Source organism: Lissotriton vulgaris, chromosome 2_1 (genome assembly GCF_964263255.1).
Source record: "Lissotriton vulgaris chromosome 2_1, aLisVul1.2, whole genome shotgun sequence".
Classification (NCBI taxonomy): Eukaryota; Metazoa; Chordata; class Amphibia; order Caudata; family Salamandridae; genus Lissotriton; species Lissotriton vulgaris.
In genome coordinates, this window is record NC_141687.1 from 215787359 (window position 1) to 215804331 (window position 16973).

General features: G+C 47.0%; 1 protein-coding gene across 2 annotated transcripts in view; it reads left to right on the forward strand.

Moving 5' to 3' along the window:
* The window catches only part of SRRM3 (serine/arginine repetitive matrix 3), a 354881-nt gene extending 339641 nt beyond the window's left edge, over positions 1–15240 (forward strand). For both annotated transcript variants that reach the window (XM_086954780.1, XM_086954781.1), the window contains one exon: positions 14906–15240. In XM_086954780.1, coding sequence (XP_086810906.1) covers positions 14906–15092 — 187 coding nt within the window. In that variant the 3' untranslated portion in view covers positions 15093–15240. The remainder of the gene's footprint in view (positions 1–14905) is intronic.
* Positions 15241–16973: the final 1733 nt, after the last annotated feature.

Consider the following 16973-nt stretch of genomic DNA (forward strand, 5'->3'; position numbering starts at 1 on the left):
GAATCCGTTTTCGGTGTCTGAGCCTCAGCGATGAGGCCAAGGGAAGAACGCTTGGCCATGGCCAGGTCTTGGGAAACTCTCCTATCCATGAGAATTATCCCTTCGTCGATAAGTGCATGTGTGCGGGTGATGAAGTCGTCCAGGGTCCCTGTGAGTTTTTTAGCTCCTGCAGCGGCCATACTTCTTGTTTCACGGCAGGACATAACCCGTGTATTCAAGATGAATGAGAGGTCGGTTGGGTGCTATATATACTCGACCAGAATTTCTGGCCCAGTCCAGTCTCCTCGGGCCTCTGAGGGCCACAGAGGGCCCGCCCTTTGCCCGGGCTTAGCCCCGGGCGCTCCCGCGCAGCGTAGATCACTGCTTTTAATAAGCGATGGTCGGGTTTTGGGTGGGCGGGGCGGTCAGGGAGAGCGGGCCAGGTGACTCGGCCTGAGGATTGCCGGGACTCCTGGGAAAGCGAGTCCCGGTTCCTACACTTGCAGCCCTGTCTCGCGCTCACACGCCCAGCAGCTACCTGTGATTCCGGTGACAGCAGCAGCGATGCGGGACCCGCACAGCGGGTTCCGCGAGTTGTAGCGGTCCTTCCTCCTTCCTCCGTGAACAGCAGCAAAGTAAGGTGATTTCAGCATCCCCACAGGCTATGGGAGGCAGGGTCTCTTAAGGTGCTTCAGCTGGGCGGGGCGGTCAGGGAGAGCGGGCCAGGTGACTCGGCCTGAGGATTGCCGGGACTCCTGGGAAAGCGAGTCCCGGTTCCTACACTCGCAGCCCTGTCTCGCGCTCACACGCCCAGCAGCTACCTGTGATTCCGGTGACGGCAGCAGCGATGCGGGACCCGCGCAGCGGGTTCCGCGAGTTGTAGCGGTCCTTCCTCCGTGAACAGCAGCAAAGTAAGGTGATTTCTTTGTGCCACCTCTTTGTGACTTAGACCAAATTTTGTTTTAAGGTCTTCAAAGGCCAAAACGCTATCTGAGGAATAAAACAAACCCATTTTTTTTACTCCTGCTTTGAGCCAGGTTGTAAAGTAGAAGCCCCCGAATATGGTCCTGCCTCCAGTGACTAGTGAATCTAATCTGCATTGGACAAGCCTTGGGAATATGTTGAATCTTCAATTGTTGTAGAGCTCTGTAATGCAATGGGCCTGGAAATATTACCTGAATGGATGATGTCAACAGACTCACAACCCTGGCAAGAAATCTCAGGAATACAGTCTAACTGAACAATGCTAAACTCAGTTCTTCTTGATGCCCTTCATTTATATCAATAGAAGTTGCAACTGTGTCTTAACTGAGTCCATTTCAAAATCCAGGAACAATACACACTGGGTCGGAACCAGCTATGCTTTTTTGACATTGGGTTCGAAAGCTGAGGCTAATAAATCACCTAAGACAGATGTAACCTCACTCTGGTGTGATATTGAACCTTGATAATCAGATCATCTTGAGAGACTATCTGTCATACTCCTTTAGCCCTAAGAAATTCGATCACCAGTATCATCATCTTAGTGAGACACTATGAGACTGATGTGTGTGTAACTGTATGTATACTTGTAAAGCGCACTATCACCTGACAGGCATCTTGGCGCTGTATACCGCTGTGGAACCCGGCCTGGCTTTCCCTGTGAGATGCTCCCTACTGGGCACCCCCAAGGTGGAACCAGGCATCCCAGCGCTTTTAGGGCCATTGTGGGGATTAAGCAAGCTATTGCCCAGAGTTGCAGAGTGGGGACCCATGATTAGAGTAGGCACCGAGGCGAGAATTATCGAGACCGTGGACATTGAGCCCAAGACCCTGCCGCGTCGGGAATTAAACCCTTGTCCCGGCCAGACCTCTGCATCAGGGTCTGCCGCTCTAACCATTGAGCCACACTTCTCCAATCTGATGACAGATCGTATGGGAGAACTGTGAATTTATACCATTTTGTCTTCCACTGAAACTGGAGCAATCGTCTGTAAGGAGGAAAAATAAGAATAATCAGGTAAGCATCTTTGAGGTCCAACTGGATCATCCACAGCAGATGTCCTAAAAAATGGATACCCTCCATCTTAAAATGTCTGCACATCATCCAAGCATTGAAATTGCGCAGGGTTTATACTAACCTATAACCTACTACTTTTTTTTCACTTAAAAGATATTGCTAGAAAACTCTGGGAAAACAGTTTTGCTTCCTTGGCTAAAAACATATGCATTTGTAAAGTGCACGTTCACCCCTAACGGGGTATCTTGACGCTGAATAACGGATGTTTATTGTTACCCAACTGAATGGTCCTCATTTCATCGACCTCAGATGGATAAAAGGCTGAGCAGAGCTGCCGGGATTTGAACCAGTGATCAGGAGGTTGAACACAGGCCCCTGCAGTAGATGCATTAGTCCACTGAGCCACCAGACCCGGCAACTGTTTGCTATCTAAATCTATGAAAGTCTGTTCTTGCAGAAAAATACACAGTTGTCTGGGAAAAACCGGATTGGAGTGCCCTAGAATTTAAGTCTGAAACCCTGAATCGTTTCTAATAGCTAAGAATCCTGCAATGCCAACTGTCAATTGTATAAAAAGTGTTGCACCCTGCGTCCGAGGACCTCATCGGATAGAGAGATATAGATCACCTGCAAAACCTGATCCTGATCCACTAAAAGACACTCCTCTGTAACCACCTCTATTAAATCTTTCATTGCTTCCTTTAGCCCTATTGATTGACTGTTACAAAGAAGTGTCCAAGGCTTCCACAAGCCTTTCCTCAAACATGCACTCTTAAGGGTTCACATAGTAGTCCTGATATTCGTTTCCGTCAAAAGGATGAGACCCAGCCATCAGTCCAGTCACCAGGTAGCAAAGTATGTGTCAAAACCCCAAAAGGATATAGGGGAGAGCCCCCACAATTAATGGCAATATTGTAAGCAGTGAGAGAATGGAGGAAGCAGCCTTCTCTCCTTGGTTACACCTCTTTCAGTAATGATTACAACCCCAGCATTTATTCGTGTCACGGGGCGTTAAGGGGGAATATTTTCAACAGCGGCACCTCAATTGATCGCATCTTCAAAGATACACAGGAATGTGCCGCCCATATTCAACAAGTGTTGGCAGCAGCATAGCCAAAATGAAATAACCCAAGCATTTAAGGAAGGTGGGTCATCCAGCGTGCCTGTGCATTCCAAACAATGGACATTAACAGAGGACTTTGCTCATCGGTGAAGGCTGTACGGGGCCAGAGCTTATCCCTCAACTCCCACTAAGCAGAAACATGACCACAAAGATGGGCACCCAACAAATCACCAAAAGCAATGTTCCCTCATTAGAAAATTGATATACATGGGCAAATAAACATATAGCAGAAAGGGCATGAAGCTCGTGCATAAAACAGTAATGCAAGAATAAAAAGCACTCACAAAAGTCCATAAGCATAGCCTAAACTCTCAACAAATATACAAACATAAAGCAACTTCGGAAGCACTTATCTTGACTACTAAGCAGCAGAAGCAGCAAAAAAGAGGCAGGCTGCAAGATGGTGTCTTTCACTTTTATGGGACTGTATCCATGCCGACTGGTGGATGGAGCCATGACAATGTGGGAAGTTTTGATGAGAAATTTAGTTTCTGTGTTTAAACTGTTTTCATTGGCTGCTGTGTTTTGAGGAAGAGATTTAAGAAGCAGAGCCTAAGCTTCCAGTCCTGACATAGAATTTCAATAGCCTACATTGTGGAGCTATCAAATTTAGAGCGCTTTATGGATTACGCTCTTTTCACTCATTCTCAGATATTGATGGTGACATCCTTCATAGCAGTGGAAACTCCCCTCGCTATCCACCAGTGTAAGATTTTCACACAGCTCAGTAGTGTGCATAAACTTGTTACGGAACATATAGAATTTGCTATGAGCCAATTCTGATTCATGGATGAATGAATGAATGAATGAATGAAATAAAACTTATAAACGCGCAACTTTGCCCGGAGGCATCAAGGCGCCTATAAAGAAAATAATAAACCAAAAGGTGAAACGAAAAAGCTACGGGTAAGCTTTGCCAAAGAGCCATGTTTTCAGGGCCTTTCTGAAAGGTTGTATTGAGGGTAGCATCCTAATTTCTAAAGGGACAGTGTTCCACCATCTTGGAGCAAGATTGGAAAAAGCTCTGCCTCCCCATTTAGCTCTTCTCACTCGGGGAGTAGTGAGGAGCAACTTTGAGGAGGAACGAAGGTTCCTAGCAGGAACATAAGGAATCAGGAGATCTTTTACACCTCCGGTCTCATTTCTGTTTAAGGCGCGGAACACCAAGCAAAGCACTTTAAATAAGATCCTGGCATCAATAGGAAGCCAGTGCAGAGATTTCCTGGCGGCGGTAGATGACGACCTTTTAGGAAGGTCCAGTACAAACTTCGCCGCTGCAATTTGCGCCGATTGAAGACCTTGCAACAGGCCTTTATTGGCTCCCGCGTATAAGGCATTACAATAATCAAGCCAAGATGTTATCAGAGCTACCACAGTTTGTTTCCGGGCTTGCACGGACAGGTAGTGCTTGATTTTCCGCAGGATTCCAATGATGCCCCAGCAGGTGGAAATACTCCGCTTTACTTGGAGGGCCATGTCGAGGGAAGGATCAATCATAACCCCCAGATTTCGTGCTACGAGAGTTGGAGCCGGACACGCCCCCAAGGATCCGGGCCACCATTCCGCCGACCAGATATCTTCCTTCTCTCCAAACACAAGGATCTCCGTCTTTTCGCCGTTTAGCCGCAGTGAATCGTTAATCATCCAATGGGCGACTGCCTCCATACAGAGTCTGAACTTGGAGGCAGAGGAAGTGACAGGCTGGGCGAGGGACAGCAAGATCTGAGTGTCGTCGGCGTACAATACTACCTCCATCCCAAAATATCTAATGAGCCTGGCCAGGGGTGTCACTTAGATGTTAAACAGGGTCGGACTTAACGCCGACCCCTGTGGAACCCCCCACTTCAACGGCAGGGATGGAGATAGGAACTCTCCCAGCTTCACTCTCTTTTCTCTCTGGTCCAGGAAAGAGGCTAACAGGTTTAGTGCGTGCCCCTCCACCCCTATCTCCCTCAGATGAGATGTTAAAACGAGGGGAGACAGGGTATTAAACGCAGCTGTAAGGTCCAACAGGATCAGCAACGTACTTCCACCCTTGTCAACTGTGGTGCGGATGTTGTCAAGCACCACAGTCAGGGCGGATTCCGTGCTATGACCCTTCCGAAAACCGTGCTGCGAATGATCCAGAAGACCAGAGGATTCCAGAAAGGAAGAAAGATGCTGGTGTAGATGGATTTCCAGCATCTTTGCCGGGGCTGGGAGCAGGGAGATGGGGCGGAAATTTTTAAGCACCTCCGGGTCCAGCAACGGCTTCTTCAAGAGCGGCTTCACCACCGCTTTCTTCCATTGGGAAGGGAAGATGCCATCTCTCAGGGCCCTATTCATGATCTGAAGTAGCGGGGGCAAAAGAGTTTCCTTACATTGTTTGAGAAGATGGAGAGGACAGGGATCAAGAGGTGAGCCAGACTTGGTCTTAGCCAAGAGGACTTCCAGTTCCTGTAAGGAAAGCGGAGGAAAGCTAGACAGCAAGGTCGAATTAGCAGGTCTAACAGACCCTATGAGTGGAGGGATCTGAGAGCTGGGAGAAGTAAGGGAAGATGCAGGAATCCTTTGGAGCTCAAGGGCCAAGACGATTCCAGCAATTTTGTCCTGAAAGAAATTGGCTATGTTATCGCATAGCTGTTGCGGACAGATGACAGGATAATCAGAGAGCCGACGATGTTAAAGAGCTCTTTCAGCGAAGTGAGAGCCCCGGAGAGGTTTGAGAAGTATTCCTGCTTGGTTCTTATAACCTCCGCCCTAAATTCCCTCAAAAGGGTTTTATGAGTTATCCTGTCCTGAGTGTTCCCACTGGATCTCCAGCGACGTTCCTGCTTTCTACAGGCTTGTCTTAATAGCCTTAAGGACTCGGCATACCAGGGGTCCGACGGCCTTTTTCTAGCAGTGTAGCGCAAAGAAGGAGGTGCGATCTCATCCAAGGCGGCAGACGTGACATCTTCAAATCTCCGTACCGCCGAATCTACGTCCTCATCCATTGAGATTGCCAGGGTGGGAATTAATGGAGCCAGTAGATCATTGGTAACCTTCCTCATATTCCGCCTGAGTTCCATTTTACTGGGGCCCTTCGGGATATTATTAGTGGGAGTGGTGTCCAATTGCAGCGGGATGGCAAAATGATCTGACCAGGAGAGCGGCACGGGGCCATCAGCTGACAGACGTCTGTCGTTCAAAAAGACCCCGTCTAGTGTATGGCCCGCCTGATGGGTAGCACCTTTAACTAATTGCTGCAAGCCGCATGCAGATAGGGTGTCTAGGAGACAGAGAGTGTCTTTTGCCTCTATGTTTTCTAAATGGAAATTCATGTCTCCCAGAACTGTAACAGACTCATAGCCAAAATAGGGTTCTAAAATGCTAAGCAGATGCTGACTAAAATCCACTCTGGGCCCTGGAGGTCTGTATATGAGCACGCCTGTGAACGGGACGGTATAGGATGCATTAATAGAGAAATGCAGGGCCTGGATTGCTTCATGTGGAGCTGATAGAGGTGTAGTATGGCACGAGTGGGAGTCCCTGTACAAAATACCAAGCCCTCCACCAGTACGACCCACTCTATCAAGCCTAACTAAAGTATAATCATCTGGGACTGCCTCAACAAGATCTGGCCCAGAAGAGTCTTTGGCCCAAGTTTCCGTTATGAAGACCCAGGAGGGTTTGTTTACCACGACGAAGTCCTTAACCCCTTCAGCGCAGCACGAATTTTCGCGCTGTGCTGAAGGTTCTAATGACCCTATCGGCTCATGACGGAACGGTTCCGTCATCAGCACAGCTCAACCGACGCTCATGACAGAACCGTTCCGTCATGAGCATGGAAGGGGTTAAAGGAAACGGTATTCTTAATTAAAGATCTGGCATGGATCAGATAGCCAAGCGCTCTACTTGTGTGTTGTGAGGAATTTACTAAAGGAATTGCGTTTGGAGACCGGGGAGCAGCAGGGCAGTGGGACCTAAAGCATCTACAGGTGGGAGACGAAAGCAGAGCCTCAGGGGTGAGCGTGTGGAGGCAGGATAGTCGAGCAGGTTTCAGATCTAGCAAGACCTGATAGGGATACCTGGATCGGCTGAGTCTGCTCTCGTTACCATTAAGCGCCCTCTCGTCCAGCTCGTCCTTGGCGCGGACGGGCGCAGGCGGGCTGGACTCTGGCGTGACTCCGCCGTGCGCTAGCATCCTCGTGTTGAAGTAGGGCTCAGGCTAGTCAACCTGACTGCTGGAGCGCTAACCTGCAATGGCCTCCAGCGTCCCTTTCTGACACCTAAGATGGCGTGGAGGGTAACAAGGGGCGCGAATGAACCTGGTAAACCGCGGTGAGGGCACAATTTAAGGTGCAAGTGTGTGGAGAAGCAGTTTAAAAACGAGGTTACAATTAAGTTATAATAAATCAAATGGAAAACGGGCAATTTAAAATCACAGCGCTTTCAGCACAGCAGTTACACGCAGCGATCGATGGGTTACCTTGTCAAGGCTCACCTTACCTTTGCTCAGCCCTTAAATGCACTTCGCGCTTGCCTCAGACCAGTCAACCTGACTGCTGGAGCGCTAACCTGCAATGGCCTCCAGCTTCCCTTTCTGACCCCTACGATGGCGTGGAGGGTAACGAGGGGTGCGCAGGAGACCCGCTAAACCGCGGTGAGGGCACAATTTAAGGTGCAAGTGTGTGGAGAAGCAGTTTAAAAACGAGGATACAATTAAGTTATAATAAATCAAATGGAAAACGGGCAATTTAAAATCACAGCGCTTTCAGCACAGCAGTTACACGCAGCGATGGGTTACCTTGTCATGGCTGACCTTCCCTTTGCTCAGCCCTTAAATGCACTTCGCGCTTGCCTCAGACCAGTCAACCTGACTGCTGGAGTGCTAACCTGCAATGGCTTCCAGCGTCCCTTTCTGACCCCTAAGATGGCGTGGAGGGTAACGAGGGGCGCGCAGGAGACCCGTTAAACCGCGGTGAGGGCACAATTTAAGGTGCAAGTGTGTGGAGAAGCAGTTAAAAAACGAGGTTACAATTAAGTTATAATAAATCAAATGGAAAACGGGCAATTTAAAATCACAGCGCTTTCAGCACAGCAGTTACACGCAGCGATGGGTTACCTTGTCAAGGCTGACCTTCCCTTTGCTCAGCCCTTAAATGCACTTCGCGCTTGCCTCAGACCAGTCAACCTGACTGCTGGAGCGCTAACCTGCAATGGCCTCCAGCGTCCCTTTCTGACGCCTAAGATGGCGTGGAGGGTAACGAGGGGCGGGCAGGAGACCCGCTAAACCGCGGTGAGGGCACAATTTAAGGTGCAAGTGTGTGGAGAAGCAGTTTAAAAATGAGGTTACAATTAAGTTATAATAAATCAAATGGAAATCGGGCAATTTAAAATCACAGCGCTTTCAGCACAGCAGTTACACGCAGCGATGGGTTACCTTGTCAAGGCTGACCTTCCCTTTGCTCAGCCCTTAAATGCACTTCGCGCTTGCCTCAGACCAGTCAACCTGACTGCTGGAGCGCTAACCTGCAATGGCCTCCAGCGTCCCTTTCTGACCCCTAAGATGGCGTGGTGGGTAACGAGGGGCGCGCAGGAGACCCGCTAAACCACGGTGAGGGCACAATTTAAGGAGCAAGTGTGTGGAAAAGCAGTTTAAAAACGAGGTTACAATTAAGTTATAATAAATCAAATGGAAAACGGACAATTTAAAATCACAGCGCTTTCAGCACAGCAGTTACACGCAGCGGTGGGTTACATTGTCAAGGCTGACCTTCCCTTTGCTCAGCCCTTAAATGCACTTCACGCTTGCCTCAGACCAGTCAACCTGACTGCTGGAGCGCTAACCTGCAATGGCCTCCTGCGTCCCTTTCTGACCCCTAAGATGGCGTGGAGGGTAACGAGGGGCGCGGAGGACACCCGCTAAACCGCGGTGAGGGCACAATTTAAGGTGCAAGTGTGTGGAGAAGCAGTTTAAAAACGAGGTTACAATTAAGTTATAATAAATCAAATGGAAAACGGGCAATTTAAAATCACAGCGCTTTCAGCACAGCAGTTACACGCAGCGATGGGTTACCTTGTCAAGGCTGACCTTCCCTTTGCTCAGCCCTTAAATGCACTTCGCGCTTGCCTCAGACCAGTCAACCTGACTGCTGGAGCGCTAACCTGCAATGGCCTCCAGCGTCCCTTTCTGACCCCTAAGATGGCGTGGAGGGTAACGAGGGGCTCGCAGGAGACCCGCTAAACCGCGGTGAGGGCACAATTTAAGGTGCAAGTGTGTGGAGAAGCAGTTTAAAAACGAGGTTACAATTAAGTTATAATAAATCAAATGGAAAACAGGCAATTTAAAATCACAGCGCTTTCAGCACAGCAGTTACACGCAGCGATGGGTTACCTTGTCAAGGCTGACCTTCCCTTTGCTCAGCCCTTAAATGCACTTCGCGCTTGCCTCAGACCAGTCAACCTGACTGCTGGAGCGCTAACCTGCAATGGCCTTCAGCGTCACTTTCTGACCCTAAGATGGCGTGGAGGGTAACGAGGGACACGCAGGAGACCCGCTAAACCGCGGTGAGGGCACAATTTAAGGTGCAAGTGTGTGGAGAAGCAGTTTAAAAACTAGGTTACAATTAAGTTATAATAAATCAAATGGAAAACGGGCAATTTAAAATCACAGCGCTTTCAGCACAGCAGTTACACGCAGCGATGAGTTACCTTGGATGCAACTGTCTGCTGACTCTACCCTCCATGATGCTAGGTAATAATCTGTATGAATGAACTCCTGCCGCTGACATAAACCAGCAAACAAGGTACCTGGTGAGCGTAATATGGTATTGTTTCTTAATGGATGATTTTGATTTTTCTCTATTTGTTTATGTTTTTATGCAAAGATTTCCTTTTCCACATCAAGGATCCCTGTGGTGGTCCTCCATGTCGGTGCGCATGGCTGCAGGCCAGTGCTAGTTACTATGGTAACCTCCACTTTCACTGTCTTTGGACCCGTCCACTTCTCGGTGCGCGGCGTCTCAGAACTAAGCTTTGCCTACGCTATGTGTGTGTTTGTTTTTCTCTGTCAGACTAATCTTATTTATAAGGCCTCACAAAGCTCTCTGCTAGGTAGTGTGATGTTGGCTGTGCTAACTCTGCAGATCATCTGGTTAGATAACTAACACTATTTTTAATAAATTGTTGCCAACTTCATTTTTTGCAGATCTGTTATGAAATCTAAATATGTGCTCATCAGTGTCCTGCCTTCCAATCAGCTCATCTTTAAAATTGTTCCGCACTCTCAGGAGGTCCTGCAGGTCATAAAATAAATCTCTACACAATGGCAATCTGCCAATGACAGGCATGGGGGTGGTGCTGCATACTCTTAGGCTCCCCTGTTTGGAGCGAGGTCTTGGGCTCTACTCCTTCGTAATGCAATTCCACTGGGTGGCTTGATGGTGCACATGCTGTCCTCCAACCAAGGCTTGCTGGGTGATGCGAAAGCTTCACTAGGCTGAGATCATGGCAATGCTGTTGGCACCCAAAATGATGCAATGAAGTCTCCCTTGTTTTCTGAGGGTGGTCAGAGGTTGTTGGGTAAGATTTGTGGGAGGCAATGTGAAGCTGTTTTTGCACCTCGAACTCCAATTGCTGCACAGACCTCCGCGGGGTGAGAGCGGCTATAGAGATAGGACAGCCATGGAATATGGGCAGTGGGTGAGTTGTCCTCCTGGGGTACCTTAATGACCTTCCAAGAGCTGACAAAGTATTATGGAGCCCCGAGTGGAAACTTTCAGTATTATGGATGGCTGGTCAGGCCCATGCACTCGATTCGGGGGGAGACATTCCCCCATTTGACGTTCTGTAACTGGTATTCACATTTGGTGGGGAGGAGGGAGAAAGCAAGGACTCTTCTTTAGAGTGCACTTGCCATCGACTACAAAACTGACATGTCAGTACAGAGGGAACAATAGTCATGGAACATGCGAAAAGACTTGGTTGAGAAAGACTGTGATTTGTTTCTGCAACACAAATTTACACACCCCAGAAACATGCATCTCAAAATGTAGTTGTTAATTTCCTGCACTAGATTTACGTGACCACCAAACGCTTGTCCAAAACATGTACCATGGTACCATCAAGATGCTTTGTTGCGACATGGTTTGGCTATGTGCAATGATTGACAGATATTGGGGGAAAATATCAAACACACCATCACGAATGTTGAACAGAGCTCCTATTTTGAAGACCGAAGTAATCCTATTTGATATGATGTCCCTTATCCCAAAAAAGATGAAGTTGTAAAACAGGTGCATTGGTCTAACACTATTGGTCACTAAAAGATGCATAGCACAGAGCTGGAAGTCTCCTGCTGACCCGAGGTTTAGATAGCTGGACGAGAGGCCGTACTAGGACGACATGCAGGAGGAGTTCCTCTGCTCTGAATAGCTCAAAGGCAGTAGTGATCTTGTCTGTGAGTTGGCGGAGATGGTGCTGTCTTTCAGAACCGTAACTAATTATGACAGACCGGCCTGAGAGTGGCAGAAGGGTGAGCTGAGGTCGACACAGGACCTCCTGCTACCTGAGTAACTGTTTCATAGTTATGACAGCTTGGCCACAAGTGAGGGAACAGGCTATAAACAACACACACACGCACACACACACACACACACACACAACTTATACGACCTCCCCCAGTAATTCCTTATAGCATTGAGATGAGGTAATGCCACCAACCAACAGACCTTCCTAGAGAGTTAAAAAAGTTAGCCCAAAAGGAATGCAGGCCAAGTCAGACATTAATTGCGGTTCACTCATTGGCAGTATAATTACAACCATGTTATTTGCATACTGCTGCAAATACAACCTTCAACATCACTAGAATGCTATTCATGAGAAGATGAGAGTGCAGCACAGACCACTTCAGACCTCACTAGAGTGTTACTAAAAAACAGTGGAGTGCATACTTTACTAGAATACTCGTCATGGAAGCTTAAATGTCAGCGTACACCAATGTTAACTAAACCACATTAGTGTTACTCAAAAGCAGACTCACGGACAGCACAGACCAACCCAACAGTTCTAGTTCTACTCGTGGGCAGCAGCAGCACAAGGCACCCAAGACATTATGACAGGGTTATTCACAGCATCCAAAGGGTAGTATAGATCACTTCAGACATCAGCAAGTTAATTGTGGGTAGTGTAAGTGTGGCTTAACCATCGTGCTCCTCTTGGCAGTCAGAAGTGTAGCAAAGATCACAGCAAACAAAATTGTGTTGAGGGACATAGTTACCTGTATAAAAGAGGGCCATGGTTTTCAGTTTTTTGGTTTTCCTTCAGTTATCGACAAAAACGGTTCTAGAGAAGATCATATATTGTAACAATCGAAGTAGATCAGGTTGGTTTAATCAGTTAATTGCATCAACTTTTACCATAGATTGAAGGTTATTCTCTTGGCAATAAAGACTTCAGCAGCTTGTACTGCAAGCCTACAAATAACCTTGAATTGTAAACAATGTGATTACCACCAAGTGCAGAAAACTGACACATATGGACAACTAGTGCTGTTTCAGGAATACAACAGGCTGACGGTGGAACGACACCATGATCTTGGAGTCACTTTTATTGCGTTGTAAGGAGAGAGGGAAGAAGATTATAAGAAACATAGGTTGGACCTCATCAGGTCTTGTTGTAGGAAACAAAGTGAATTTATCATCAGGACCTTCTGATACAGGGCGAGAATCATTTTAAGAATCCCAGCTTATCTATTGGAGCCAGATTTGATTACATCTTTCAGAAGTATGAATGTAGGATTTTTCAGAATTTGGAGTCTGAATCCATATTTTCTGAAGTGGCTGATATCTTAAAATGCGCATCTCATAAAATAACTCCTCATGTCAAGCTGTAATTATGCCATGTATTGCTTCACCACTCTTTACCATGGGATACATGCCATGCCTGCAATAAACCAATAGAAACATACACTGCTGTACACGGGCAATAAAAGTATACTTAACAAAGAATCAACACAAACTGCTGTGCAGCATCTGTCTGCACTGAACAACTTAGTATAACTTGTGCCAGGCAGAAGCTCTCTAGAAGCGTGTTGAATTTCTCGCTTGCTCCCCCCCTTACCTCTCTCAGCTTCCTGTCCACTCATACCAAGAAACCCGCACCTTCAGCATCCACACATTGGTGAATTACTCGATAGTAGCAGCACTGTCATTGGCCATTCAGCACCTTTAATACAATAAAGCAGGCAAGTTAGTCAACTCCTTAGATTCTTCCTCTATCCAAAGTTGTCTTCTGATGTGGTTTGTCAGAGGTGTTCTAGTGAAGCAGGAAGAGACGAGCTGAAAATCAACAAAGTATCTAGACATATGCCATCAGATAGTTTCAAAGGAAAATAAAGGAAGTTATACCAGGTCGGCTTCCTCCTGGCTATCTCTGCAAGGAATCCAAAGAGGCAGCATGAAGAGCTCAGCCTGTAACTCTTCTCTCAGCTAACCTAGTAACTAACTTTTGTTTCTCAGAAAAAATCTTTGATAATCATAATATTATATGTTCCTATGTCACTACTAACTACTTATATGTTGGTGACTTGAGTACTGTGTGAGCAAAGTTCATGGAAGCAGGGTATGAAGAACATTTGCCAATGAGGCAATCAGGGGGATGCGAGCACGCCATTGTGGCTCAAAATCTGAGGGGGACAAAGCGAAGACGTCCTCTACAGGATTAACATCTCTTGATTTCTGCAGAGTAATCGTATGTGTGTGTGTGTGCCCTATATTCTGTGGTATGATATGAGTCTTTTGCTGTGTCTATGCCTGACGAGGCACTGATATTAGGTAATAGACAGTGCTGCCTTGCCAGGATCCCGTACACACTTTGGAAAGGTACGTGCATATATAGCACGAGTGCAAGCTTCCCTCACATACACAAAGCATATACAATAGATGTAACACCAGTTCAAGTTGCTTACATTACTGTTACAGCCCACATGCACAAACACACGTAAACATTTGCACAAAATAGGTGAACCATTGGTAGGACTATGTGTGTGTGTGTGTGTGTGTGTGTGTGTGTGTGTGGGTGTGTGTGTGTGTGTGTGTGTGTGTGCATGTCCACTGTAATGAATGCAAAGACGATGGGTGGGATGCTTGTAAATGTCTCAGCCATTGGCAATCCCTCAGGCCACATTCTAGACGACCAGTCCAGTCTTTGCCCTCTATGCCGCTCTGGAGACACACATGTTCTGTGAAGAGTGAAACACTGCATACGCAGACTAATTGTTTGACTATTGTGTAGATGTATCATCTGTGTGCAGATTCACACGCACACACAGACAATAGTTTACACGCCCTTAGTTCTATGATTACGGTGTAGTCCGTAAAAGCTGCTGAAAGAAAACAAAAAGAGGGTGTAATGCACATCCACAGCATACGAAATATGCAGAAAACTAGTGAAAATGTGAGTATTTTGTGCAGTATTCCTTTTAGGCATTAATCAGACCATGCCATGTCTGTGTGGATGTGTAAAAGAGGTTTTGTAATCTCATATTGGTTTGGGATCAGACTCTTAAGATATCTGCTGTATAAGTATGCTAATTCATGACTCTCATAAACAATCACAGTGCGGTTTTGAGTATCTGGCCTTCTTTGGGTATGGCTATCTAAAATCTGATTGTAATTCTAGAGTACAGATGCAAAGGAGACATTGCATGCTCTGGTTGCTCTACATAGCTACCCCAATGAGTGCTTATCCATAGCTTTGCTCCCAGGTATTCAAGTCTACCATCCTTGTATTTTGTGCTGTCTCTCCTTCGCAGTATTCTGACGTATCTCTTTCACTTACAGTGCCCGCAAGCGACCAATCCCTTACTACAGGCCTAGTCCATCATCTTCCAGCTCCCTCAGCAGCTACTCCGACAGCCGGAGCCGGAGCCGAAGCTACGACAGCTACAGCAGTTACAGCCGCAGTCTCTCGCGCAGTCGCAGCCTCAGCAACAACAGCAGGAGCAGCTCAGAGAGCACCGGGTTTTGAGACACTTTGAGTGAGGGCCTGGGCCCAGGAGTGCAGCTGGCAATCTGATTCACCTTCCATTTGCCTCACTGCTGCATGTTGCTCACAAACACCCACCCAGGTCCCCTAAATGTTCCCATGTGTTAAAGTAACCAGTGTCCTGGACAGTACAGAGAGACTTTGTGAAAGTACTGAGAAGATGTTACAACCATGGGTGTGGGCTGGTACAACTGCACCATAATACATGCAATTAGACTGGAGTCTACCACAAATGGAACAAGAGAGTGTTGACCCTTTCAGACGTCGCTGTGGATCGAGTTGTCTCACAGCATCTTTGGATACAGTGCATACTTCGATTTGCGGCTCGGGAAGTCTCCAGTCTAGAGTGGCAGGATGATGAAGGGTGTGTTGGTGATGACGATCCGTGGTAAAGGCCATGGTGGGCTTCTGCTTTGTGGGGGTCATCCTGGTACTTCCTCATGGTACTTCCTCATCTTTGTAGAAGTAAACCGAGGGTGCTCAAAAGCCTGTCTGTGAATTCATGCTCAGGCTCATCAATAGTGCTCTCTTTGACATATGCAAATCAGAAGTCACTTAATGGGGACACGAGGATTGGGAGTGGGGAATGAAAATGACTCCTTTGACATGGATAGAGGAATCAGTGCCGTGCAGCTGTCGTGCTGCACGGCTTATAGTGCCCACCAACTGATTACTGCCCTTCAAAGGTTGTCCAATGGGATCTCAGTTCTGTTGTTACAAAGCTGTGATGATCCACAGGACAAAAACATAAACAGATGCCCAGGAGGTAAATATGAGCCAGCAATATGATAGGATGGTGACTGCTGCCCTGAGCCATTCTAGAGGTCTGCATTCCAATATCCTGGCTGCAGGAGCCATTTCAGTGAAGAATGCTGTCTGCAACCTCACCCAGTGAAAGCAGTAGACTAAGCTGGATACACAGATGGAGTCTGGCCTAGACCAAGGTAGTCCCAGTCGTACTGCTTCTTTATGGCCCTGCAGTGGCCAATCCTAGAATTCCAAAGGAGTTAGTTAGAGAAGGTGGAGCTTTTGTGCTTAACCTAGTCCAATGTATTCCCAGTCGTACTGCTTCTACGTGGTCCTGCAGTGGCCAATCCTAGAATTGCAAAGGGTTTCGATGCAGAAGAAGGGGCTTTTGTGCTTAACCCTTCAACGACAGAACATTATAAGTTTCCACAGCTGGCCAAACGGCCATGCTGAATTTAGCTGTATGACATCCACATTCAACTTTAATCCACAATGTTGCCTGATCTATTTGCCCCTCAGTTTCAGATCCAGCATAAGCCCTTAAGTGTAGATACAAGCTGTTGGCCTGCCAAGGTCTTCCACTTCACTAAAGTGATTAGAGTAGAGTTTCAGATAACCAGACTTTAGAATTATGCATAATGCACTGATGAGAGAGACTCGATTAGGGAAAAATGGGTGGGCATTAAGTTGAAATGGTACCTGAAAAGGTGTCCTCATTAAATGACAGGTGATTTTATTCATCACCTTCACAGATAATGTGTGCTCTTGTAGCCCCAGATGGCGGGTGCTGCCTGCTACTGTGAGCTTCAGGACTTCTTTTGAGAGAGGGGGTCAGGTAGGGTAGGTTATGGATCATGGATGTTCGGGGTCTTTGATTGCAATGAACAAACACAAAAGGAAACAGACAGATGTAATATTATAGACATCGCTGTCCCCTTCACAGTAACTGGGGTGGGTCTTTCTGCATTTTTCTGTGTCCGAATCAGACAAAATGACTGGCTAGCTTTATTTATGGATGCTAATTTATCCGGTTAAGGTTATTTAAATGTATTATTTATTTATTTATTTATTTATTTTTGATGTTTTGAGTGGGATGATTGTGAAACTGCATCAGCA